The sequence below is a fragment of the Penaeus vannamei genome, chromosome 14 (assembly GCF_042767895.1).
Source record: "Penaeus vannamei isolate JL-2024 chromosome 14, ASM4276789v1, whole genome shotgun sequence".
In the NCBI taxonomy this organism is placed as follows: Eukaryota; Metazoa; Arthropoda; class Malacostraca; order Decapoda; family Penaeidae; genus Penaeus; species Penaeus vannamei.
In genome coordinates, this window is record NC_091562.1 from 1,873,327 (window position 1) to 1,883,326 (window position 10,000).

General features: G+C 52.2%; 1 protein-coding gene across 1 annotated transcript in view; it reads left to right on the forward strand.

Moving 5' to 3' along the window:
* Window positions 1–10,000, forward strand: part of LOC113803830 (uncharacterized) — a gene marked incomplete in the record, with an annotated part of 518,353 nt that overhangs the window by 305,136 nt on the left and 203,217 nt on the right. Inside the window, 2 exon segments of the mRNA XM_070129566.1 lie at window positions 521–5,038; window positions 5,258–6,055. Of these exon segments, the coding sequence (XP_069985667.1) occupies window positions 521–5,038; window positions 5,258–6,055 (5,316 nt within the window).

Consider the following 10,000-nt stretch of genomic DNA (forward strand, 5'->3'; position numbering starts at 1 on the left):
TAGCGTGTGTTAGACGACATAAGGTGAACCATACCACCCCATGAACATAATATAGATGGTATAGTGAGTCGGTACACATGAGTGAGTTAGAGACATTTACATTATATGAGATTACCTTAGAGTAGGATGGTTTATCGACTAAATCGCATGGCTTTCTGATACTCTTATAACCCGAGTTCTGAATGGTTGAAGTGACTGATCGGAGGACTGTCTAGCATGGAGATCAGGTGAGTGTGTCTCCCTGACTGCGCCTCTGAATTGCAAAGATTTTAGCGTCGTTTGGCTTCATCCGGACTGCCGGAGATTCTGAACAGCATCGTGGACTTTGAACTACTAACAGTAACCAGAGTGAAGATGAAATTTCCGGATCGGCACGTCACGCCGAGGCTTTGATCTTGCAAAAGACTATTGACTATTTAGACATTAACCTAGTCCAGAGTTTGATTTTCTGACTAACTATTAAAGTTAGAACCCCCCTCCCCTCCTCGACTGACGACCACGTTTGTTCCTGTAACTTCAGAGGATTCAGAAACATCAGTCATCTTCTTAGAAACGCATGGCGCTGACCCAAATATCTTGAGGAGCGACCCAGAGCAAGGAGCAGCAGGCCACGACGTCACAGACACAGAAGCGTCGCCTCCGAAAGCCGAAAGCGACTCCTCGACACAAGAGTCGAAGGACACGGAGAGGAGATTCAGTCGAGATTCGACCGAGACTGACGAAGGCGATTACGCCGAAATCGGATCCCAGACTGACACCTCCACTGACACGCTGGTGTTCGATGTGTCCCAGAACGATTTAGACGCGACCTACACGGAGGAGAGCTCAAGGGGAGCGAGTGTAGAGTTTGACCAGGCGACAGGAGCCTATATTGAATATCCGAACGAAGCCTCAGACGACGAATCTCTCAAACGAAGCCAGTCTGAGGAGGATTACAGCTCTCTGGGTGAAAACGATTCGTTTTTCGTAAATTTCGAAGAGGAGCTCGAGAAGGTAGAGCAACAATACCCGGAATTGGAAGCCAAACACTTGCTCTCGGAAGGCGGTCAGGAGCAGGAAGCAGAGGAAGGTGTTGTGTGGGTGTGCGAGGTGGTAGAAGGGAGTAGTACGTGTTTTACAATAGCCGAAGAGGTAGAGGAAGAGGAGAATCCCGTACCACAAGTCGGAAAACTGGATTCCACAATGGGACAATATTATTCCAGTGCCTCTGGGGGAGACCCTTCCAGAGGCGATGCCTCCGGATCTTTACCTTCGTCTCCCCGATCGTCTGAAGGATGGAGAATGTCCATGGCTTCTACAGCAACAGTGGCTTCATCCGCTACTGCAAATTCGGACGATACTCTTGCCAAAGACATGTCAGAACTCTCTTCGATTAATTCACGTCTGTCATATCTCGATGAAGCACACGACGACGGTAAGGTCCCATCACTCAACCAAAATACAGACCCCGATATTATCCCAAAAGAGACCCTTCAACCTGACCAGACGAGGCAAACAAGTATCAAAGACGCCATTGATGAGCTCGAGAGCATTGAACAGGCGGCGCAGACGCTGCTGCTGAAACGGCAGTGCAGTGACGACGAACGTGCCACACCTGTCCCAGGCGATGCATGCATGGCAGTTGATTCTACGCAAAAGGTATACGAAAATTCCAACAAATCTGAGAGGCATGTTGGTGCAGATAAGACTGAAAGCTCATTTTCCCCAGAGAATGTACACAAGAATGACAGGTATACAAATGAGGAAAAGGTTTCTGTAATTATATCTGAGGACAAGCCTCCTCTGCCTCCGACAGCTGGCAGTCAGCCACCCAAAGTCGAAGTGAAACGTCGCTGGTTTTCACGCTCCAAGGAAATTCAGCCTTACATATCTCGGGAGTCCTATAACAATGATAAGATATTTAAGGAACTAGAGAGGCTGCGCCGAAGCTTCCAAGAGAGCGATCTTAATGATTTTTTAGACACCCTTGAGAACACTGCCATTCCGGACGATATGGACGAGGCCTTTCTGCGGCAGCTTCTTCTTGACATCCGCGAGGACGTCGAGGGCCCGCCCCCCTTGGCCGAAGGAGACGCTCAGCTGATAGAAGACGCCGAAATCATCGAGTCCGAGGCTGCGACACCAGTGCCTGATGTAGAAGCTGTTGCCGAAGTAGCGCCCCGCCAGACGGCCACGGGAAGCAAGTTCGAAAAGGTGAAGGAGAGGATTTTAGAAATGATTAAAGTTCGGAAGAAGGATAAGGGCAAAGACGGAGATGATGCTGACACACTCAACTTGCAGAAGGACGATTCTTTGTCTAATGAGCTTCTCAAGGATGATTCTAGTCGCTCTGAGACCCCGCAGATTAGCCGATCTATCACCCCACAGTCCCTGCGGCCTGAGACCCCAGATTCTAAATCAAGCAGACCGCTTACGCCAGATTCTTCAAAAGGCGACGAATCCAAGAAGGGCTTCAACATCGCTGAATTTCTCAAGAAAGGATCACCGAAATATCTCAGAAAGAAATATAAGGAACGGAAGAATCGTAAATCGGATGTACTGACAACTTCTGAAAGCGAAAGTGAAGATGCAGAAGGATTAAGAAAAGACGTAAACTACTCAAATAATTCGTCTTCAACAAAGAAAACGATCCTAAGTGATAGTCAGTCGAGCCTTAAAGGAAGCAATCGGTCTCTCACCGCTTCCCAGGAACTCAAGAAAGAAGTGCGGTTTGATCTGAACACCGATACGCAGAAGAAGGGTGGCGATGACTCCAAAAACGCGAAAATAGAACCAGTAAAACCGGTAATAGAGGATGAGAAAACGAAGGATTCCCCCAGGCTATCAGGGCCTCAGATGATCACATGTGAAGCTCAGCAGCAGGAAACAGTCATCCTCAAGGAATTTGAAGAGACGACGCAGGAAATGGAAAATGACTATATCCTTAATCTTCCCTCGACTGTCGAGGACATTAACGCGCGAGCCGAGAATTTGCTTCCCAGGTTACCTGAGCGAGCCAAACCTCCAAGAAGAAGAAAGAAGTTGATACCTGCGCCAGTCGAGGAGCTGAGTACCGACGTGCAATCTGAAACGACCTCCACGACCTCCGTTGAGTCGGTCAAGGAAACCCGAGCCGAAAGCCTGAAGGTCAACGCAGCGCTCAAGGACGAATCTCCTCCACCCTTGCCTCCTTACGATGAAGTGACAGAGCTTGAGACATGCACACCAACGTACATACAGGTTGTTGAAACGTCTCGTCATCCTGAGGACATTGCAGAAATAGTGGAAGAAATAACAGAAAGTATAGAAATAACAGAGAGGAGGGTGAAAGCCCCTCCTCCACCGGCAGTCACGACTTCAGGCTCACCTGCAACAGTAATCAACGAAATCATCATTCTGAACTCTGAAGCTTCCTCCTCTGTAGCATCCACGACAGACAGCCGTAACAGCGACGGCCTCGTGGACCCGATACCAGTGACGTCCGTGGCGACGATATCCGTTGCACCTGCCCCGGAGACAGCTGTGGTGGTGATGTACCCGCCAAGGACACTGCCGCTTCCCGTGATTCAGGAATCTCTAAATGAGGATCAGGTGTCCCTTCCGACTCCAAGTGAACCGACGCTGTCCTTCAGTACTCTAACGTCAAGCGCCACGACGCCATTAGAGGGTGATCACAACGAGTCTTTTTACGATAATGCTAATCCATTTGAAGAATTTATAGAGGAAGAAAAGACCCTGTCACTTCAGCCTGATACGGCTGAAGCTACCGTCGAGTCCGAATCACCAGCGAAACCCACAATTGTGGAAACAGAAAATAAAGTTGAGATTTCTGAAACGCTCGAACTAACAAATAAAGACAGTACAAATCTAGAGAAGACAGATTTGCAAAAGGATAGCGTGGACTCACAGATTATTGAAGTTACCCCTCAAATTTCTGAAACCCACGTCGGAAAAGTAACTACTGAAATAATTCCCTGTGAGTCATTTGAAGAAGTTGCACCTGGAGAGGTAAAGGTAGATGATGAAAAAGTGTTTGAAGCAAAGCCTGAAGCAGAGCCTGAAGCAAAGGCAGAAGAAAAGCCAGAAGCAGAATCTGAAACAAAATCAGAAGTGAAGGCCGAAGCAAAGCCTGACACGAAAGCAGAAGACAAGCCTGAAACAAAGACAGAAGAAACAGAGCGCTTGATAACAGAGTCGTCTGTGATAGAAGAAACAACAGAATCGAAATCGGAAACTACTTACGAAGCGACTGAAATTGCAGAAGATACAAAAGATAAGCTGGTGACAGATTCTCAGCAGGAAGCTTGCAAGAGCCCTGAATTAGAGAAAAAGGAAATAGCCGATATTGATACTCTTGCTGCATTGACAGCTGAGATGTTTAGATTCGCGAATGAAGATGAATCTAGCAAAACACGAAAGCAAGATAAGGCATTTGAATCAGCAGTCACAAGTGATAGATCAGATGACACATCAGACTTGGCAACTCAAAAGGACGCTGCAGTTTCCGAGGCACCTAAAGCACAAACACAAGATATGACCACTTCCACAGACACGAAGGAGATGGTAACCCAGACGGAACAGGACGCCTCACCTCGCGCGAAATCTGTAAAGGAGATGGTAAAAAGCAACACGATCGCCATACAGACGGACGCCACTCGTCTGGTGCGCATGTACGAAGCGGCTTCCCAGACGGACACCGAGTACGAGACCGACCTGGAGACCGAGTCGGAATTAGAGGAGAATGCCTCGGGGCGCTACGACGCTAGCAAGTGGCTGTTCAGGCCCACGAACGACGCCAAGACGATGGACCCGCAGATGCAAGAGCTACACAAACAGCAGCAGATGATGATCCAGGAGCTTCAGCAACAGAGCGTCATGCAACAGCAGAAACAGAAGAAGGCTCCCGAAGTTCCTCCGCGTCAGTTTCAACAAAAGATGCCCATGCAGGTGGTGGAAGAGCTGAAGAGCGTGCTTGCAGAGAACGGAGATGAGACCACTCGCCTGAAGAAGGTCGCCGATCCTCCCCCCCGATGGGACTCGGACGTCACGTGGGAGAACGGTAGGTTGGCCTCTAGTCCTACTAATGTTACTCTGGAGACTAGCAAGACCCTAGTTACCTCCAAAGACGCTTCATATTTCCCTGCTGATCCTAAATCTCTTCCTGACTCCTTCCCTAACCCCGTAACGCAATCTCAATCTCTCGCCACTGAAAATGCTCACACTAAATCTGAGAGGGACGGAAGGTTAGATAGGCGGCCGTCATATTCAGTATCCACAGATGATCTGGCACCCATTCCCGAGGAGGCACCCGAGCCCAGTGCCAGAGCGGTGGGCGGTGTAGTTGACACGCGGCAGGCTTATGCTGTAGAAGCAGAGCCCGCAGGTGTTCCTCCCCACGCGCACCAGACAGCAGCTGGCGCCTCTGACCACGTACAGCAGACATCAGCTGATGTTTCTGGCGTCATGCATATACCAGCCCGTGACTCACATCACAAGAAGCAGTCTTCTGCTTCATTTTCTCATCTCGTGCAGCAGGCAGCAGCTGGTGCTTCTCATAATTCGCAGCAGACGCCAGCTGGTGCTTCAACGCACGTGCAGCAGTCCACAGTTAGTATGCAGCAGACACGTGACAATATCTCTCACCATAATCACCAGCCACCAGATCGCCCAGCAGAAACAGCCGCAGCTGCCCCAGGTAACGTCGCAGCTAATCAGCAGGCAGCAGACGCCCAGACCACAGCAAAGATCCGGGCCAACGTGTACCCCTGCTTTGCCCCTGTGCCCAAGCTCCCGAGAGGAAAGCCTCCTGTGCCGCGTCCCGTCCGCCGCCTGAGCGCCGATGGGCAGGAGGACGGCTACCTGAGCGACCCCGGGGCACGACGAGGGAACGGCCGCCTCAGGCAGACTCCTGACAGAGCAAAACCTCCGGTACAGGCGCCGGCGGAGGACCGCGGCTACGCCACCGACTCGGAGGTGGTAGTGAAGGCAGAGGGGAAGAAGACGCTGCTCGGCACGTGGACACCTTTCGGGCAACCCGGGCGTGACCCTCCACCTCCTCCCACCACCCCAGCTCATGGTAAGGAAAGTGTGCCACTAACACCGACACAACCTGCTCCGCCCGTAGAAAACCTTCCCCCGGTCCCCCCTCCTATCCCCACACCCCCCTCCGAGTCCGCTTTTGACGAGCCGCTGACCTTACCCTCCCCCAGAATGGACAGGCTGACAGATGTCGGTCAGGCGACTGAGGGCGACGCCGGAGCTAACTTCGATCATCTCGCCGGCGAAGAAGATGCCTCGAGGCTCCTCCGCCTTCAAGAGCTGCATAGATTATATCAGCAACGCCGAAGCTATTACGATGACAAAGAAGCCCCTATCCCTCCCTATGACCCATCTGCTTCAGGTCCACCTCAAAGCCCACCTGCTACAGATAAGGAAACCGCCCCAGCAGCCCTGCCAAAGTCCCCATCACCTCCTCCAATACCTCCTCCACCGCCACCACGACCCTCACCGCCACCTCTCCCTCCGCCACCCCCCTCAGACCCCTCCGATACCTGGTTCCCGGCGCCAGCTACTGCCAGTGCTGATCGTAGCGTCGCCACGGTAGAGTCTCTGTACCCGTGCCAGCCGGCCCGTGCCCATTCTGGCTACACTACAGACCCAGAACTGTCGTACCGCAGCGATCCCCCCCGACGACCGCTAACCTGGTGCCCTCAGTCCACGCTGCCCGTGTTCCCTTACCTTGACGACGGAGGTGCCACGACCGCGCCTCGCACCCAGGATAGTGTCCTCGCTGAGGGATCAAGTAACAGTGTAGGTGATTTATCAACAGATTTACCTGAAAACCCCTCGAGAGATACCGACCCGGCGAAGCAAGTAGGGGGCTACGGCTCCCAGCGTCTACAGGCTCAGGGGCTGGGAGAGTGGCTCTTCTTCGCTCGTCTTGACCGCACCAACAAGCTGCTGAGTCAATTACCGACCACCATGGAGCTGCGCCCCGGCACGCAAGTGAATGGCTCCAGTGACGTCAATGGTGGGCAGGAAGCCGCGGAGGATACCAGGCGAGACTCGCAGGACACCATTTGCCGGAATGACATCGTCAAGTCAGCGAAGTACCCGGCCGGTGAGCAGAAGAGAGGTCACTCGTCGTCGCCGCCCCCGCCCCCGCGCCCCCGCACACCCATCGACGAGCGCGACCCGGAGCTAGTGTATGCTGAGCGCCGTTACCTTTCGTATTTCCAGGAGCCTCCGTTCAAGCAGAGCAAGAGGAGCGCCGTGCCCCACGAACCAGAGATCAGTTACCAGCAACTCGAGGCGCAGCGACGATACAACAACTACTTCGTAGGTCCTCCTCGAGCTTCCACTCCGAGTGAGAACGAATCCGTCAAATCGCTAGAATTAGACGAAGCCCAGCTGGCTGCTCAGCGCCGCTACCAGGCCTACTTCGAGCCCGGGCCGCCCAAGCCACGCACGAGGAGGACGCCCGAGAGGCAGCCTGAACCCGACCCGGAACAATTGGAGGCAGAGAAGCGCTTCTTATCGTATTTCAATGCGGGTCCGCCGCGTACCCGACCCTCGTCTCAGACCGAACGCACGCCCGAGCCTGACGCTGAGCAGCTCGAGGCTGAGCGGCGCTACCTCGCCTACTTCAACCCCGGTCCGCCTCGCCCTCGAACGTCTTCGCAGACTGAGCGCACGCCCGAGCCCGACGCCCAGCAGCTCGAGGCCGAAAAGCGATATCTGTCATACTTCAACCCTGGCCCGCCACGCCCACGCCCTCGAAGCGAGTCTTACGACAACGTGACCGAGCCCGACGAGCGGCAGCGCGAGGCCGAAAAGCGGTACTTGGCATATTTCCAGGGAACTCCGAAAGCGAAACACGCGAAGGACGAAGAGAAGGAGGAAAAGGGGGGGCTGAGGATCCCCCCGACCCGAGCAATGTTAGAAGCGGAAGAGAGATTCCTGAATTACTTCAAACCCGTGCCGTGCGGAGAGCCCAGACGTCTGATTGAGCCTCCCGTGAGTGACAGTGACCGCGCACGCCAGCAGCTCATGAAGGAGTACTGGAAAGCCCTCGAAACACGCGTGGAGAGGAAGGAGAAAAAGATCATCAAAGTGAGTAAGCCGAAGCGCGAGGTCGAGCGAGAGGCCACGCCCCCCACCCAGCGCGAGCTCGTGGTCGAAGAGTTCCTCAAGCGCGTGAAGGACCGGAAGAAGGAGAAGGATTTACATTTCGGTGACACCGACGACGAAGACGAGGAGAGCACCGCAAAGAAAACACTCGATTTAAAACTGGGCGTTCCACCCGCTCCGGTCGCGGAACCTACTACGCCCACAATCGAGGGCGGAGGAGAGATCTCGTCGAGAGTTGCAAATGACCTGGACCTGTTCGTGAGTAAGGAGGGTGAGTGCCGCTAGCGCCACACATCGGCAGGCAGCGGAAACGAGGCACTGTGCTTGTGGTGTGAATTTAACTTCCGAATCCCCGAAATGTCGTGACCTCTTCGGGGTCAAATCGAGTGCCAGTAGTAAATTTGAGCCGCCTTAAATGGCCGTAGTGACCCCTCAGCCGCCCATCTAACCTTCCATCGTGTAACATACCTCTTAGAAGTACCCGTGTGAGATAGAGTAATTACTATTGGTAGAAACAACAAGAGTAACCTTGTTTGTCCTAGCAGATTTTAGAGTGATGACGTGCTACCTGAAGGAGAACCTCCAACAGGTGGCACTCACTGGTGGCCCGATTTGTAATATGGCGTGCGAGGTGTAGGGCCCTAGTGCCAACCTACCCTGTATTAAGATTGGAACCTCCCGCCCATCCGTCCCCCTTCTCCCTCAACCCCTCCGTCCCCGGCCCAACCTAATAGTGGTATGTGACACACTTGAGGGAGACACGCAACACGTACCCCCCTCGTGGGTTGGTGCCAGATGGTGTCATAATGTAAGGAGTTCGCATACACCAAGCCATGGTGATAGCTGTGCATGATGGGGCTGCAACGTCCCTTTATAGTTCCAAAGTGTCACGGTCTTTCAGTCCGAATAAAAAATACATTATAGACTAATTGCCAAATAATCACATGATTCTCACGGATACAGGCAACGGCGAGAATGTATGTTGTATGTTATATGATGATATGTCATTATCAAAGCTTCCATCTCTTTGCACATGGACCTGACCTCCTTTTCCTATCGCATGGTTCATCACACATGCAACGCAGGGCTGTCATCAGATAAAATAAACGCCCGAAAAGCAATAGGAATTATATATTGCACATTCACTACACATACAGTCAGTTTGCTTTTCCGAGTTCATGCCTTTTTTCAGCGTGGTAATAAGAGATCCTAACGTTAGCCGAAGCGTTTCCTCGTGTGATGAGCTCATCATCATCTATAAACAGCCTCTTGTAACAATTAGCTGGTATTGTCTACCGGGTTGGCAAGGTCGTGTTGTGTTGCCGTCGCGAGTGTTGCAGACCACCGTGCTAACGCGATAACGTTGCAAATTTATCTCATCTCTGGTTTTAGTAGAAAAAAACTGCTGGCAAACCGCAATAACCTGGTCATTTTTCCAGATGTTATCATGATGTCATTAGCCTGAATAGCTATTTTTATTCCGTTTCATAACAAATCAAGGAAATGTATCAGTCTAATTCATCAGGTTACTTAGGTCATTCCACAGAGTCAATTGTGTGTGCGATCCCGCGCCCTATAAATACAGGGGCAGCTATTAATTTTCAGTCCCAAGTGGCGCTCTCAAGGAGTCAGCTAACACCTATATGAATTGCGCTGCCGAGCCCTCCAACCCCGCTGCCACGACGTAAGACACTCCAACGTTTATAGGAATGGAGCCAGAAAATGTTATCCCAAAGGTCGTCTTTCCACGTCAAGTGTAAATGTTTGCCATGGCGGGGTCTGTTTACTACGGAAGTGGTTCGGGTGTATTTCTGGTCCGCGGTTGCCTGCAGGCACTTGCGGCGACCATTAACGATATTTGTAAAATTATCTAGTGGCCAAATGGAGGCTA